The 16,917-nt window shown below is 62.7% G+C and overlaps 1 protein-coding gene across 1 annotated transcript; it reads right to left on the reverse strand.

The window, feature by feature from the left end:
- Positions 1–514: 514 nt before the first annotated feature.
- Positions 515–15,887, reverse strand: DNMT3B (DNA methyltransferase 3 beta). The gene is made up of 20 exons (XM_061361375.1): positions 15,638–15,887; positions 14,639–14,932; positions 11,399–11,540; positions 10,681–10,793; positions 9,721–9,873; positions 9,122–9,313; positions 7,659–7,817; positions 7,122–7,229; positions 6,606–6,747; positions 6,241–6,369; positions 5,833–5,877; positions 5,189–5,268; positions 4,829–4,941; positions 4,288–4,471; positions 4,002–4,086; positions 3,381–3,526; positions 3,167–3,257; positions 2,763–2,911; positions 2,447–2,532; positions 515–804 (listed from the first exon to the last, which is right to left on the reverse strand). Exons 2-20 carry the CDS (start codon positions 14,741–14,743, stop codon positions 666–668), a joined length of 2,361 nt encoding a protein of 786 aa, XP_061217359.1. The 5' UTR covers positions 14,744–14,932; positions 15,638–15,887; the 3' UTR covers positions 515–665.
- Between the last annotated feature and the right edge of the window lie 1,030 nt (positions 15,888–16,917).

Consider the following 16,917-nt stretch of genomic DNA (forward strand, 5'->3'; position numbering starts at 1 on the left):
AGCCAAACGTATAAAACCGTATTCCTTTAGTTCTAGCTAGAAAAGTAATTCTATCATCTCACAGTTCAGTTTCAGCTACATTCAGGTCTAGGAATCTCCACATTCATATGTAATGCCTTAAAGCAGCAATAGACATTAAACAACACAAAAGTTTATCAAAAAAGGACAATAAAACCCATTTGGTGTGTGTATCCTGCATGTTCAGTGTATGTACCTGAGCAGGGTCCCTTACACCTCCTGCCGCAGCCGGGGGGCTTTGGCAGTTGCTTCAGGAGAGGTTTTGTTTGGTCAGAAGCAGGAACTCGCTGCAGTTCACATCTGCCCGCAGCGCCTCGGCTGCTGCCTCCGTGCTCACTGCAAGGTTGTGACTTTCAGCTAAACCGTGGTATTTAATGCTCTGGAGGAGACTTCCCATGGTCTCAGCCATGCAGAGCTTCCTGCGCTGGGCAATTAAAGCTCTTTTGTCCGTGTTTTCTATCACTGCCATCAGTCCCTTTCAAGAACAGTTACCCTGCCAGGTTCTTTGGTTAAAGACATTTCCTCGGCTCTCCCTGCGGGGCCAGGCTGCCTCCCTGCAGGAGGGAAGAGCAGGGCTGGGCCCGTCCCTCTCCCGCCTCCAGCCGAGCTGTGCATCTTTACCAGAGAGACGAGGGCTGCTCGGCTGGCTATTCGCAGGCAAAGTAATCCTTGAGCGGGGAGAAGAGGTGCTGGATGACCGGGACGCTCCACGACCGCAGCAGCTTCTGGCGAGCACCGCGGCCCATGGTGGAGACGTCCGTGTAGTGGAGGGGGAAGCCGAAGATCCTGTGGAGCAGAGCAGAGGGTGGGTGAGCTTTGGTGACTGTGCGGGTGCCCATCAGATGCAGCCAGGACACCGCATCTCTGTCCCATCTGCATCCATCCCTGCATCCCTGGAGCCCCAGCCTGTGTTTTAGTCTTGCTCAGCCGAAGCTCCTCAGCAGTGTGGCAGTGCTCCCCACCAGCTCTGGTTTCCTTTCCCAGAGTGCCAGCAAGCGAATGTGCATCGCTTCCCACCCAAAGCATCTGGCAAAGGTGACGCAGTCTTTCCTGCTCTGCCCAGAGCCAGAGGCACTTGCCCAGGGGCAGCAGAGCAGAGCCCACACCTGCAGCCCCGCTCCCACGGCCACAGACAAACCACCCCTCGTGTATCCGTGCAAGCACATCTGCCTGGGCACAGAAGCACTGCCATCCAGGAGCTGCCCCAGGGCCCCAGCCCACCACCACCAGTGCACCCAGTGGCTGATGCCCCTGGGAACACACCCCAGCAGAGCTCCCAGTTGGAGGGAGGTGCTGGCAGGGGCTGGGACCCCCTGTGCGGGCTCCATTTTAAAGCTGGATTAGGAGGAATAAAAGGAAAAGCAAACCCAAGAGCCCCCAGCAATCTCCAGCCAGGAACCAGCACCCAGCATGGGGAGCAAAAAGCAAACGCTAAAGACAATGGGAAATTCCTCCTCCCAGCTCCACGGCCGTGTCCTCACGCAGCCTCTCTGCCGTGGCTGAGGTCAGTACAACGCTGGCCCAGGAGCCACACCGAGCCATGGACTCACACCTCTGCCCACTCTGCTCAGCAAGGCACCTCCACGAGCATCGCCTCGGGACAGATCCCAGAGACAGCCCATCCGCAGGCCTCCATCAGAGGAAGGCTCCCCAAGTGCCATTTCACATGACAAAGCCTCAGTAATTGCTATTTCACTTTCAAATTCCTGCGTGCCTCTCCCTCAGCTTCAATGAGTTTGAACTCCAAGAAATACGGGCAATTTAAATACAAACAATCCAGAGTATTTCAACCCCATCTCTTCACTGGCTGAGGCATTCCCTGGTGAGATCTCCAGGTTTTGTTGCTAGGAGTACCTGGTGCACAGGACCGGTAGCAATAGGATTCTACTCTACCCCAAGTCCTCCTGCTGTGTTTTACCACGAATTCAGGGTGCTATCGAGGTGCGCACAAAGCCTGGAGGAGCTTCCCTCAGGCACCACACCAGACTGAGCAGCCCTGGCCAAGGAGGCTGCTGGGGTTCATCCCCTGCCCCTGCAAACCCCACACAGCACTCGCTGGGCATGGGGCTGCCCTACAGCACCCCCACGTTAGCCTGCATCTTAAACAAAGGCTGGAGGATGTGTACATCATGTATAACCCCAAGCTAAACACACCACACAGCATCCTGCGCTGACCCCGTCACTCTTCCCTCCACAGGCTCCAGGTCCAGGGCAGAGGATGCTGCTGCTTTTCCCAGTCTCATCCCTGCTCATTAACAAGCACATTATCATGTGCACATCACTGCAGGGAACTGCACCATACGGGAACTGCAGCTCTTCAGCTCCCAGGAGCTGGGCTCAGGGCCAAGGAGGGAAGAACCACACAAGCACCATGAAACAGAGCAAAGCTGCAGTGAGAGATTCAAAGGGACAGCGAAGGGTTCGTTACCTGTTCATGCCTGGAAGGTTACCCCAGAAATAGCGCGCTCGGTGGGCAGCTGATATCTTGATAGCATCGATCATAACTGGGTTACACTGTAAAAGACATGCAAAAATCACGGTTAGAGGAATGATTCACCAGTGCTGGGGTCATCCTGCTGCAAGCCCCAGGAGACCCAGAGCCAAGGATGAAGACTTGATTCCTGGGGTGCGCATCAGGCAGGGGCCGCATGAATCCAGAGCCAGCCCCACAGGGCTCAGCAGAGCTCACACGGCACAGGAGGTGTCTCCGGCTCAGATGCCCTTCCTAAAGCCCCAATCCCTACCTCCAGGAACCGAGAGATGTCCCTCTTGTCATTGACCCTCATGGCCACCACGTTCTCGAACATCCAGAAGAAGGGACGCTCCTCTCCCGCCTTGGGACGGGCGTAGTTGAGCAGGTGGTAGAACTCAAAGAACAGCCTCCCGGTCCCTTCTACAGGGGAGAAAGAAGGAGCTGCAGGCTGGGATCTGCTGCAGCACGGGGGGCACGGGTCTGGGGGCCGTGGCTGCCTCCCCACTGGCATGGACACAGCCTGTGCTTAGCAGGTGCCACCCCAAGGGCTGCAGCTCGCAGGGGAGCCACCACCAAGGCAGATGGGGGCTGAACCTCTTCCCTGAGCTTTAAGGTGGCTCCGAACCCCAGGAATGTCCCCAGGGAAACAGCCCTGCAGAGGCAAAGCAGCCTTACCATAGAGCCCCTTCCTGGCTGGGTTGACAAGGGAGATGTCATTGCAGGGGCTGCCACCGATCACCAGGTCAAAAGGACCCCACTCCTCGATCTAGAGTGGACAGATCCCATTAGGGGACACAAGGGAAGTGGCTCCCTCCTCCTGGACAGGGCAGGGGGGATCCTGTCCCAGGGGTGCTGGGGTGAGCCCCGGTGGCCACGGTGCCCAGCTCACGTTTCTCTTGGTTATGTTCCTGACGTCGTGCACGTAGGTGATGTTGCCCTCGTGCCGCATGGTGCCCACGGCAATGGGGTCCTCGCAGATCTCCGAGGCGATGTACTTCTCCACTTGGATGCCCAAGTCCTTCAGCACCAGGTACCCTGCCAAGGGACACACGTCTGAGGCTGCACTGCTCTCTTTAGTCTCGCAGTCCCCTTCGTCAGCAGAGACGCTCGCGGTGGCCGTTTCTGCGTGTCCTAGGAGGGGGCAGTCACACAGGGCTCGTGGAACAGCAAACCACTTTTTGACCCATTCCTGCAGCAGGTTCGGGAAACCCGGGAAGCAGAATTCCAGAGCGGAGTCAAACCGGAGCTGCCAGCGCTCCCACAGCGCTCGCTTCCCAGCACAACCAGTCCCTTGAGACAGCACCCGCGGCAGCAGGAACCTGAGCACTTCCCATGCCCTCCCTCCTCCATAGCCATATCCAGCAGGAACGGGAGCCCCTGCCCTCATCCCCCCTTCTGGTGGGGATCCCCCTACCCTTCACCTCCTTCTCCCCACCAAGCCTTCGGGGACGGGTTTGAGGCCATGAAGGTGAACCCCCCCGTATGCGGTGCTGCTCTTGCAGCGCCTCACCTGTGGCTATGCCAGCGAACAAAGAGAGCACTCGAATGGGTCTCCTCTTCGCTGGGGGGACCGTCGGGTAGATTTTGGGTGCAGCCTGCAACGAAGGCAGCAGTAAGCCTCAGTGCTGCAACACAAGCATCACCTCTGCCTTCAGGGGAGCATCTGCACCACCCTTGGTGAAGGTGGAGGAGCAGGGCCCAGGCAGAGGGATGAGGAGTTCCGAGCCCCTCGCCCTGCCCTCTGCAGCCTGTCCCCCATGCCCAGCACTCTGGGCTCCCACGGCCGCAGCCCTTACGTATTCCTGCCCCTTGTCGCTGGTGAAGAAGTCCTGCAGGCGCGTGTTCCAGTCCTGCCGCCGCTGCAGCACCCCATAGCTCCTCTGGGGCTGGCACATGTAGCAGTTCCAGGGCTCCTGCTCTTTTGCCTTGGCCGACGTCCCTCGGCCCACCAGCACCTCCAGGCACTCCACACAGAAGCACCTGCCCAAACCAGAGCAGTTCGCGCCCATCCCCTCCAGCATCCCTCTGGGTCAGCCCAGCCTCTCCTGGGCTCTCCCCTGCCGTGCACTGGAGCCCCCCCCCATGTTTCGCAGCAGGTTTGGCCAGGCAGTACCCCAGCTCCTAGGGATGCTGACACAAAGCAGTGACCCAGGCATGGGTAATGCTCCTGCCAACCTGGGGGCTGTCATTCAGGTGAAGCCTGGCTCAGCAGCGATGGGGAGGCTGCACTGGGACGTGCTGCATCAGAGCCAGCAACAGCACCTTGCTCAGCCTCACACACAACCCCGCTTCCCTGCAGCTCCCAGGAGCATCGCTGGGAGCTCAGCCAGGACCCACCTGTAGCAGCCAGCATTGCTGCAGAGCAGCAGCTCCTTGCCCTCGCAGCACACGGTGCAGTAGGACTGGTAACCATCCTCGTCGTACATGTAGAAGAGCTCCAGGAATCTATCCTAGCGAAAGGAGAACCAGGAGGAGAGAGGTACAACGGGATCATGATCTGTCATCAGTGTGAAGAGAGAATATGGAGTTGCTCCATCTCTGATGCACGCTTGAGGATGCTCATCCTCAGTGCTTCGAGTGGAGAGGTGCCAAGGGACATCCCCACAGTGGGTACAGCACAGCCAGGAGCTGGCAGGGGCACCCCCCTCCTGCCCCGTGCAGCAGGGCTGGATCCTGCACCCATCCTCCAGCACTTACCCTGCAGGTCTGGCAGAGCCCCCCCTCGAACAACGGGTGGAAGGTGGCCGGGTTCCTCCTCCCGCAGGACAAACAGCTCTCTGTGGGGCAGACAGAGCTCTGATGGGCCCGGGGCCGGGCAGGGAGCCTGTGCTGGGGGGCAGACCCCAGTGCCCTGTGCCGGGGGGCAGACCCCACTGCCCTGTGCTGGGGAGCAGACCCCAGTGCCCTGTGCAGGGGAGCAGACCCCACTGCCCTGTGCTGGGGGGCAGACCCCACTGCCCTGTGCTGGGGAGCAGACCCCAGTGCCCTGTGCAGGGGAGCAGACCCCACTGCCCTGTGCTGGGGGGCAGACCCCAGTGCCCTGTGCCGGGGGGCAGACCCCACTGCCCTGTGCAGGGATGCAGACCCCACTGCCCTGTGCCAGGGGGCAGACCCCACTGCCCTGTGCAGGGAGCAGACCCCACTGCCCTGTCCACAGACATGCTCAGGTCTGGAGGTGGCCGAGGCTCCCACAGGAGCAGGCCCCACAGGGGGATCAGCACCAGGCACCCCAGCACCCTGAACCGACGGCACCTTCCCCCTTCCCACCTGGAGCCGTAAAGAGGGACCCAGGGTCTTTGCCCATCACCCCACACCTTTCCCAAGAGAGGCCCATCCGTTACCTTCGAGGCTCCCGCTGTTGTTCGTAACTTCCGACACCATTTGCTCTTTAGGAAATACAGAATACATGTATTTATCAGCCCTTCAGCAGCAAACAAAGCCCTCTACCTGCAGATGCCTTCTTTCATTAAAACTGCTGCTGCTCCTTTGAGCATTGCACAGCAAAGGCGTATCAGGGATTCTGGTGCAAACCCCATGTCCTTGACACACCAGAACTAGAGCTCAAAGCCCATTTCCAAGCTAAGCCACCAGTGGAGCCCAGCCTGCCTCCCGCACTTGGGTTTGCTGGTGCCTTGTAAGGCCCATTAAAGCTTCTGCCTTTGGAACGCGAGCTCCCATCCCTTTCCCAGGCACGGTGCTCCCCAGTGCCACCGCACACACAGTGCTCCCCAGCTCTCCCCGCTGCGCACCTCGGGTTTGCTCCTCCTCCACGCGCTGCTCCTTGCCGCTGGTGCAGAGGTTGGTCTTCAGCCTCTTGGTGGGGGGACACTGCTCGAGGGGCAGCACCTCCTCCGTGCCGGTCCTCAGGACCCCGTTCTCTGCAAGGGAACAAGGCACAAGGCTCCAGCGCTGGGAGCATCCCAGGGCACCGGGGGCCAGCACCACAGCTCCCCAGCATGGCTCAAGGCTCATCCAGGAGCGATGCCCTTGGGGTGCTTTACTCTGGCTTCTGGCAATGCTGCTGGGAGGGAGCGGCCTGAGGAGCCCCAGGGCCACCTCGGGACCCAGGCCCAGGCTCAGCGATGCCAGCGCCATCCCCATGGCACCTCCTCACCTGAGGCTTTGGGCGGCCGCAGTCCCTTGAAGCCCAGGGGTTTGAAGCCGGTGAGTGCCCAATCGATCATGGGCTTCAGCTGCTCCTCCAGGGACTCCCCAGGGGCGGTGGAAAACGTCTTTCCTGACCGGCTCCGGGCAACCTGGCAAGAGGAGGGATCTTGTGGGACACCATGGGACACCATAGGACACCATGGGACACCATGGGACACCATGGAATACCGTGGGACAGGGGCTGGTCCCCATGCACAGGAGCAGCCCGGCTGCAGCTGCATGGCCCACACGTGCCTGCCAGGGCCCTGTCCCAGCCCTCTCCCCATCACACACACATGCACAGGGCAAGGCCCAGCAGCAGCTGGGAATGCTCCCAGCACCCTCCTCCTGTGCCTGCCCTCCCTGCCCTGAGCCAGCTGCCTCCATCACCCCCATCGGATGGGATCAGGGACCAGGGACAGCCCAGCCCCAGCTGCTTCACTGGGCACCTTCCTCCCCCCAGCCCCAGCTCTGCCCCGGTTACCTCCAGTGCGTGGTACACGGCTCGGCGGTAGGAGACCAGCTTGTTGAACGTGGACAGATTGAAATGCTGCCTAAAGGCCATGAGCCCCATCAGCTTGTCTGCAGAAACCTGCGGGACAGCAACAGGAGCTTACACCGGGCACAGGCACGGCCCTGTAACACCATTCCCCCTGTGCACACCACAGCCGAGGGCTTCATCCGGGCTGCAGGGCCATGGGAGGAAGCTCAGCATCAGCTGCAGGAGGGGATGCGCAGCGGCAGCGTTGCACACATGGAACGAGCTGCGTGCAGCCTCTGCCAGCGCAGTGCAGCGCTGCGGGCACGGCGCTTCCCTCCCTCCTGCACCCCAGGGACATTCCCATTGCTGGCTCCTGTCACCGGCCGGGCTGGTGTCACCGGAGCCACCGGGGTCCCTGCCAAGGGAGGCTGCAGCCGGGCACACACAGACCCCAGAGGCAGCCCCAGAGCAGGGCAGGCAGCAGCGGGGCAGGGATGGGGGCTCCATCCCGGGTGAAGCCAGGCACAGGCAGGAGCTCACCTCTGAGAACTTCCCATCCCCGAACCACTGCACCCAGCGCATGCCCGCGGCCGCCGGGCGCTTGGCCGTGGCTCTGTAGGAGACGACGATCGCCGGCCACCACGAGAAACCCTTGATCTTTCCCCAGACGAGCTCCCCGATTCCAAAATCCTTCCCGTCCTGAAGGCAAGAGAACACCGCGGGTCAGCCACAGGGAGCTCCCTGGTTCGCCCAAGCAGCTGCGGCAGAGAGCCCTGGAACATGGGCGAATGGGCACAGAGCACCCCACTGCTGCTCCACCATGTATGCCATCACTGGGCACCTGGGAACCTCTGCACAGGGATGCACAGGAGCTGCATCCCCTGCCTCAGAACAGCAGAGCCCACCCCGGCAGCACCAGCCCTGTGCCATGCAGGAGGGTTTAAGCATTGGCAGTGCCCTGCATCCTGCACAGCCTCCTCGGCACCGGCACCGGCACCAGCACCAGCACCATCACCCCACTCCCACCCCGCTCCCAGCAGCTCCCACCCTGCCCTCCTGGGGTCTGCCAACACCGGGAGCCCTTTCCTACCGCACACAAACCAGCAGGAAGGAAGCTGTCACAGGGCTTGCAGCAGCAACCCCATGATGGGAATGGGCATGGGCAAGGCAGGCGGGCAGCAGCTCCAGGGAGCACGGATCCTCCCAATCCCATTGCCCATCACAGCCACCTCTGTCTGGGAGAACCCAGCTCTCTGCACGCCGCTGCCCAGGCCAAGGGATGCAGGGAGCATGCAGGGATGCAGGCATCCAGCTGCTGCAGGGAGGGGTTTGCACCGAGGTTGTTCCCTGGGCTCCCTGAGGTTGCTCCTTGGCACAGGGCAGCCCCTTCATGGGGCTCCCAGCTCAGCCCATCCGGCTGCACCCCAGGGGAAATGGGGCAGAGCAAAACAGAGACAATGAAAGGGGGAGCTGGGGATTTTGGCATGACCGTGCCAAGAGCCTCCATCAGGCAGCCTGACAGGGACCATGCCAGGACCATGCTCCCCACGCAGGAGCAGCCCCCTTGTCCTGCAGAGCTCTCCTTCCCAGCTTTATGCCACAATTAGGCACCCAATTATGCAGCAAGATGCAATTGCCCAATTCCTGCGAGGCCGGGGCCCTGCCCCGCTGCCTGCAGGCACTGAATCACCCTCTGCAGCTCCAGCAGCTCCCGTCCAACCCAGCCTCCCCCCCAGAACTGTTTCCTGCACATGCAAGTGCGTGTCTCAGCGGGGCAGGGCGCGCTGCCAGCCCGGCGTGTGCCATGCGTGCGGCTCCAGCATCCTTGGAGGCTTTTCCAGCCCCACAAGCAGCACGGGCAGGGCCGGTCCCTGCACAGCACCCACCTGCAGCCCCGGAGCAGAGCCCAGGGCATCAGCACACAGGGAAGGGCAGGCAGGGGAAGGGAGGCAGGAGAAGCTGCAGCATGTCCAGTGCAGGAGCAGAGCAGGACCCATCCGTACCTGGTACTCCAGCGCCATCCCCACGTCCCTGCTCTCGGTCTCCTCAGTGCCCAGCTCAGTGGAGCCGTTCTGGCCCTCCTGGGAGCTGCTGCCAGAGAGCGTGCTGCTGCTCTGGGATGAGTCCCGGGAATCCTCCTCCGTCAGGTCGATGGTGGGGATGGGGATCGGTGCGGACTGGCGCCGCTTGGAGCTCTGCACGGTGGAGCAGGGGCGGGTGAGCGCAGGGAGAGGGGAAAGGGAGCAGAAACCTGCCCCACGTCACCCCCAGCCACGTATCCAGGGATCAGAGAGGGGGAACTTGGGAAGGGGGGCACGAGGAATGGAGGGAAGGGCCCTGGCCTGGGGCACCTGAAGGAGAAGTGCTGTTCCTGCTCTCAAGACACACAGCAAACGGTGCAACCCTTGCTCCCTTCCCTTTTCCTCTCCCCACTTCACCCCAAAGCACCCGGTTCACAGTGGTGGCAAGCAGCATCCCACCCCCCTGCACAGGGGCCAGTGATGCACAGAGCGTGCCTGAAGCCCTTGGCAGGGCATGGCAGCAGTGCAGGTACCCCGATCCCAGGGGAGCCCCCCACAGCCCCAGCCCCACGCACCCTCACCCGCAGGGGGGTGGGCAGGTCCCGGGGGGGCTCCACGCTGGGGCTTTCCTTGATCTTCATCTCTTGGCGGGTCTGCCCTGCCTGGAAGATGAGGCGCACGGGGGGCTTCTGCCGGAGGCTGCTCTCCCAGCCCGCGCTGCCCCGGGGCCGCACCTGCAACCAGAGCACAGGGGACGTGGTGTGGATGTGGCACTGGTGCCTTCCCCCAGCCCCTGCCCCTTGGGGCTGGCACCGGCAGCACCAGCACCCAGGGGATGGATGGGGAACGTGAGAGGAGCACAGGCAGATGTGGGAAGCACCTTGGGCTGAGCCCCTGTGCTTCACAGCATCTCTGCTGATGGTACCATCAGGTGCTGATGGGCACTCATTGCTGCAGCCCCCAGCACTGCAAGAGCATCCCACCAGCAGCTGATGGCATCACCTTTGTTTCCAGCCATCATTGTGCATCCTTGCCTGTACCCTCCTCCACCTCCCTCCTGCCCCGGCCCTGCAGAGGCACCAGAGCCCTTCCCCTGTGGTTCAGCTGCTGCAGTTTCCAAACAGCACAACCCAAGGGGGTTTCCTGCATGCAGCACAAGAGAGCTTCAGCACAAGATGAGATTTTGCAAGTGAAAATCCCCTGGGGGTTTTTCAACCTGCTCAACCCAAAACTGGGACCCAGGCCCAAAGCAGCCCAAAGCAGGACATCCCGAGGAGGGGGTGAGATGCTCCAGTCCCTCAACTGAAGATAATATCAGCATGACAGTGATTATACTGCTGCAACACGTCATGGGCATGGCTGCATCACCCCCCCACACTGCTGCTGCTGGCATAAAGCACAGCAGGAACTGAACAATGCAAACAAATATCTGCTTGTAAATGAACATCGCATCCACCACTGGGCTGCTCCCATCGCGCAGGGAGGAACAGGCGAGGGTCCCCACACAGAGCCCTGGCCCCGGGGTCCTGCTCCACACTTGCCTCCTGCACCTGGGTGAGAGCCAGCGGCCAGGACAGGCTCTCCTCCTCCTTGGCCGGGTCTCCCTTGCTCACCTTCTTGTTCTCCAGCGATGGCAGCCCCAGGCCCCCAGCACCTGCACAGGGACAAGAGCAGCCTCAGGCTCCAAGAGCCTCCCCAGCCGTGCCCAGCCCACCCCAAACCACCCCAACGCCCGCTGCTCCGGGCAGCACATTGGGACTTGGAGACCTCAGCCTGGAGAAATGAGGCCGAGGGCAGAAGCCAAGCAGCATCCCCGAGGCTGCCCATTGCGGTGCTGCCAACAGCAGCAGTCCCAGATCCCCCACCTGAACCCAGGCTGGAAGGGAGGGACCTTCGTATGCACCTTTTATCCCTGAGCCATAAGCAAACCGTACTCCTGATATTCAGGGCTTGTCACCAGTTCATTTAAAGCAGGACCTTATGAATACAAGAGGTGGGATTTGGGTACCACGACCTGAGCATCCCCAGGCACTCCTCGAGAGGATGAGAACTCCCTTACTCCTAGGGGTTAAACCATCAAGGGGCAGAGCCAGCATCCCGGCTTGGCACCCCTTTCCACAACCACTGCTGTTGCTGTGGCCTGGACTCATGGATGTGCAGTCATGGAGGGAACATGGACCCTGTGCTGCAACCCTGCAGTAGTGGCTGGGACATCCCTGGTTTCACGGATCCTGTATCCCTGTGCACATCGAGACTCACCTGGAGGGCTGGGCTTCCCGTTTGTCTCCCGTATTATGGGGGGGGCGTCACTGGCGGGACTGGTACAGGCCCCATTGACGAGGATCAGCTCTGCCCTGCAGTCTGCCTCCTCCTGGCCGTGGCTGCTGTCCTTCATGGTCGCCTGTGGAGGCCAGAGCAGAAAGGAAATGGAGAGTGCAGAAAGCCCCAGGGCAGGCAGAGCCCCTGCTGTAAGCGCTGCGATCCAGATCCAGCCACAGCTTCTTGGGGTCTGCCTGGAGCTGCATCCGCAGTGGCCCTGGGAGCCAAGCGGTGGCTCTGAGGCTCCAGCAAACAGAAGCCGCATCCCCCATCCCCGCGCCCTGCACCCGGGCGCTCACAGCAGGACACAGCGGAGCTCGCCACGGGGGGCAAAGTCCTGGCGCCTGCAGCACCTGAACTCCCCCAACAGGAGAGAGCCCCTGCTGCCCCTTCCCTGGCCTCCCTGGGTCCGGGCAGCGCAGGGCTCTGCACCCCCGGCACCGGCAGCACCCGCTTGTGCTGGTGTCCCCTGCACCGGGCGCTGCTGCAGCGCAGACAGAGCCCGGCCACGTGTCCCCGGCCCCTCACTCCCCGGCCCCTCACCGGCACCCAGAGGCCTCTGCCCTCCCTGGATCCTGTTTTCGGAAGTGGAAGCTGCTCCCAGGCTCTCCCAGAGGCACCCGGGACCGCGCTAACGAAGCTGCCTCATTGCTGGGCTATGGGTCTGTGCTGCAACTTGCCCCTCCGCCAGCACCGTCACTGCAGGCGCACGTAGCTCAGCCAGCAAGGAGCAAGCCAGGCTTAACCCATCCAAAGCCCTGTTTAGAACCAGACACAACCGATCCCCCCCCCAGCCCCAGAGACCCCGGGCTCCAGCCCTGGCCCCCTCCCACCGCTCTCCAACTGCTTCCCTAACAATTGAGATCGTCTGTCAGCACCTCTGGCAAACAAAGAGCAGTCAGGGTCTGATGTTCCAGATGCCAAAGGCAGCCTTAAAACCCTGGTAAGATCCAGACATGAAGGAAGGCAGGTGACCAGCACCCACCTCCATAGCCAGAGCCCCCGGTGCACATCCTGCCTGCATCCCAGACACATCTGCCCAACAAAGGGACAAGAGGAACAGCACCAGCAGGAGTGTAAAAGCGCTCCGAGCCCCACAGCTGTGTGCAGAAATCCCACGGCTGCAGCACATCTGCTCCTGATGCGGTGCAATGCAGGCAGGTCAGCCCCTCCGGGCTCTGCTCCCTCTCCAGGCTGTGGTGCAGCAGCAACCCTCACCAGCAGCAGTGCTGCCATGGACAATCCCACCAAAACAGAGAGAATCTCCCTTGGGAACCCACACACGAGGCGCGAGAGGATGCGCTGCCCCCTTAGCATGAGCAGGACCCAGAGGAGAGGCTGAGGACAGGAGATGGGGCAGCGTGAGCTTGGCAAGATCCATGGAGGACAGGAGCAGGCAAAGCCACGTCCTAGCCCTGCAAACATCTGCATCCTCAAACCCCACCAGGGCCTTCATGGGACCTCTGCATCTGGTCCTTTGAGTGGCAGCCCCACAGAGACAGAGTCCAGGACATTCAAACCTGCACCTCAAAGTGGCTTTTTCCTTTCTCAGCCTGGGGCCACCCGGTTCCCGGTGTGCCCTGGTTGGCAATGCAGGGATATATCCCCACCAGCGCTGCACTGGTGACACTGGTGACCCAGCAGCCAGGTCTCCCCCCAAGGCAGGACCGAGCACGCACTATGCCCAGCTCAGCTTTGCCGCATGCTCAGGGAGCTCTGACTTTCTGCCAATGGCAAAGCAAGCAGTGCACCCACAGGAGCATCACACCATGCGCTCCTCCAGCTGCACCACCCCAGATCACTTGAGGACATCCCATCACCATCCTCAGATACCAAGCAGGAAAGGGAGCATCCCATCACACCAGACCCAAACTGCAAAGCTCAAGTCTCGCTCTCACAAACACCTACATCGGGACAGTGGGACTGCAGTTCCCATCCCCTTCTCCTCTCGGTGCTGCTTTAGCACCAAGCAAGGAAGCTGCGTGCCCAGCACCATCCTGTCCTTCCCACTGATCCCCCTGGAGCCGCCATCCCCACAAGCCTCACCACGCTCAGCTCTTTGTCCTCGCCTCCCCTCGCACACCACCATGTGCACAGGGCATTGCGAAAATAATAAGAACCAGAGCCCTCCCCTCACATGTTGTGTCTCACGGGAGGGGAAAGCCAGCACCAAGCCAGCACCGCAGCACTGCACTGCTCCATGCACTGCAAACACCCAGGCGAGCGCTGCAGCCGCACGCTTCCTACGGGAGCCCACCAGGACTCGAACCGTGCAGGGTTCCAGCTCGGATGCTCCCCGAGAGACCGGTGTTAGCGGCCGCCCGGCTCTGCCTGGTGCCCGGGATGTGCCCTGCAGCCATACCCCACCGAGACAATGAACCCGCTGACTCCGGATCCCGCCCTAGTTTTGCAATACCAGTTTCTTTAAGGTTTGCCAAACTGGTTAAAGGACCATGCCACAGCATTAACTGCTTCCAGAGCAGCCTGGGGAGCAGCCGGTGCCCCAGCGCAGGCAAAGAGGGCAGGGGAGGGCTGCTCTCACCTACCAGGCATCGCATCCTGTCCCACAGACCATGCCTCAGGGCCCCACTGCCCTGAACCCTGCTGCCCCTGACCCAGGGCTGGTCCTGGGCCCACTTTCAGTTTTCCTTCTTGAGAAAACAGCCTGGCCCTTATCAGGTGCTGCTCCGGGTAGGTGGGGAGCTCGCAGGGAGACAGCCGGACTTTGCCTCCAGACAGGGGCATGCATATCAAAAGGCTGGAAGTTTTACGGGATGGCTGGGATGGCAGCCATCACCCAGGCCCTGTTTGAATAACAAAAAGAAATAAAGGACCCCAATGGCCAGAGCTGGCTCCCTCAGGGCTGCCCCCACACAAATGCCCTTTAACTCCCCCCAAACTGAGCATTTCCCTCTAATCCTGGGAAGAAAAGAGCTGCTGGGCTGGCAGCTCAGCAAGAAAGGGAGCCCATTTTGGCTCATTAAGAAGGGCAGGCTCTCCCCTCCCCTGCCCGTTTCCTGTGCCTGGCCCCTCTCCGGCTCTCCCGCGCTCCAGCACTTCCCTCCATTTCCCCCCGTTTCCTCTCCTGCCCCCCTGCCCCAGCGCTGCGCGGCCACCCCCGGGGCTCAGCGGCTGCCTCACAGCCGAGCTCGGATGAAAGAAAAGGAACAAAAAACAAACCGGCCCCTCCTCTCCCCGTGAAGACCAGGCCTGAGGAGTCTCCTGGGCAGCCACCATCCCAGCCAGCCGCTGCTCCAGCCGCTCTAGGCTCTTTACCATGCTCATCCCGGCCGCGTCGCGCTGCCAGCGGCCACGCCGGCTCCCCCGAGCCCCTGCCCCGGGACGTGCCCGGTGTGGAGCGGCCGGGCCGGGGGTGCTGCGGGCAGGGCTGGGGGCAGTGGGGGCTCCGCGCCGGCCCGGAGGGTCTCAGCTGTGGCAGGTCCTGTCCGGAGCGGTTACTGCTGCATCCTTCCCCTGCACAAGAGGACACACAGTGATGACAATGACACCTCGCTGTCCCCATGCCCCCTGCCTGGCCCTGCAGAATCAGAGAATCAAGCACATTGGAAAAGACCTTTAAGACCATCACAACTAGCTGTTCCCCAGCATTGCCAAGGCCACCACTAACCCGTGGCACCGAGGGCCCCATCTACATGGTGTGTGAACACTTCCAGAGATGGTGACTCTGCCACTGCCCTGGGCAGCCTGCTCCAATGCCTGAGCACCCTCTGGGGAAGGAATTGGTCGTAATCTCCAGTCGGAACCTCCCCTTGGTGCAGCTTGAGGCCATTTCCTCTTGTCTCATACTTGGGAGACTCCTGGCTCTATCCTCCTTTCAGGTAGTTGCAGAGAGCGATACAGTACCTCTGCAGAGTGGAGAGGGGGGGCTCAAGCTCCCCCCATCTTTCCCAGGGTGCCCCCTTGGTTCATTCCCCCTCATTTCACTAATTAAGAGGCAGTTAACACAAGTCCTGCTGCAGGGGCAGCACGTTTCAGCTCCTTCTGTGTTCCCCTTTTCCCGGGGACCAGTGCAGCCCCAGGACCTGTTCCCACCCGCTGCTCCTCCAGGGACTCGTGCCGCAGGCTGGAACTCAGACTTCTTCCTTCGTGTCCCTCCCTTGCCTCTCCCTGCACCCGGCTGAGCAGGATGATGCCGGTACAGCTCCCCCGGGCCGGTACCTGCCGCTGGGCCGGTGCCCCAGCAGCTGAGCCCGGGCCCCGGCCGCCCCCTCCGCTCCGCCCCGGGGAGGCGCCGCTTCACGTCCGAGTCGCCGGCGGGAGCCGCTTTCCTGCGAGCAGAGAAGCGAGAAGATGCGCTGACAGATCCCTGACCCCAGAACCGAAAACAAAAGGTGCTCCGCTCCGGCAGCGCTGCCGCCGCATCCCGCTCCCCGGAAGCCCAAACCGAGCCCCGGCCCGGGGAACAACCCCCGAGCCCTCCCCGCCCCGCCGCTTGCCGCTTCTCTGAAGGGACCCGAGGCTCCGCTGTGCTCCCGCTGCGCCTCCGGGCTCTCCCCCCGCCCCGCTCCCCGTGCCCGTCCCGGTACCGGAGCGCCGGGAGTGTCCCCAGCCCGGCCCGACCCCGCCGTGACAGCCCCGGGACGCGCCCCCGGGGTACGCGGCAGCGGCGCCTCCGCGGGGAACTCCCGAAAGTTGCGACCAGCGCCGGAGGAGCGGGCGGGAGCCGGGACCGGGGCTGCGGCCGCACCGACCCCAACACCGGACCCGGGACCGAGCGCCGGCAACAAGTGGCGGCGGGGCCGCTCCGCCCGGTGCCCCCGGACCGCAGGGGCGAGACCCCGGGAGCACGGAGCGAGGCCGCGCGATCGGGCGGGTCCGGGGCGCTCCCGCCACCGCGCTCCGGTGCCCCGGTGCCGCCACCCCGCCCGCCCCATTGTCCCCCGCCGCCACCACCGCGGACAACAAAGCCGCCCACGAGGATGCTCCGCGGCTCCGGCCCGGTTCCCCCCAGTCCCCGCGCTCACCTGCGCCGCGGCGGGACGCGCCGTCCAGCGGGGCCGCGCCGCCGCTCACCGCCTCTCGCGCTCCGGCCGGCCCCCGACAGCCCCGCGCTCCGGTTACATGGCGCTTTAACCCTGCCCGTGCTGGGCAGCCCCTCCTCCTCCTCCTCCTCCTCCTCCTCCTCTCCACGCCCCATGCGCCGCACGGCGGGGGAGGGGAGCGCGGGGCCCGCACCGCACCGCTGGCCCCCGCCCCTCGGGTCCGTACCCCCGGGGCTCAGCATCGCCCCCCGGACTCCGCATCCCTGGCGCCCCTGCATTGCCCCGCTGACCCGCACGGCCCGGGCCCCGCATTGTCCGGTACCCCACATCACACCCGCGGACCCCGCATCCCCTCAGCATCCCGGCACTCCACACACCCCCGTGTCTCACAGCCTCCTGGAGTTCCTCATCCCCTGGTACCCACCGGCACCCGGTGTCACCCCCAGTGGCCAGCTT

This window comes from Neopsephotus bourkii, unplaced genomic scaffold, assembly GCF_033783945.1.
Source record: "Neopsephotus bourkii isolate Nb327-2 ecotype Australia unplaced genomic scaffold, CSIRO-AGI_Nbou_v1 NB_1060, whole genome shotgun sequence".
NCBI classification, from domain to species: Eukaryota; Metazoa; Chordata; class Aves; order Psittaciformes; family Psittacidae; genus Neopsephotus; species Neopsephotus bourkii.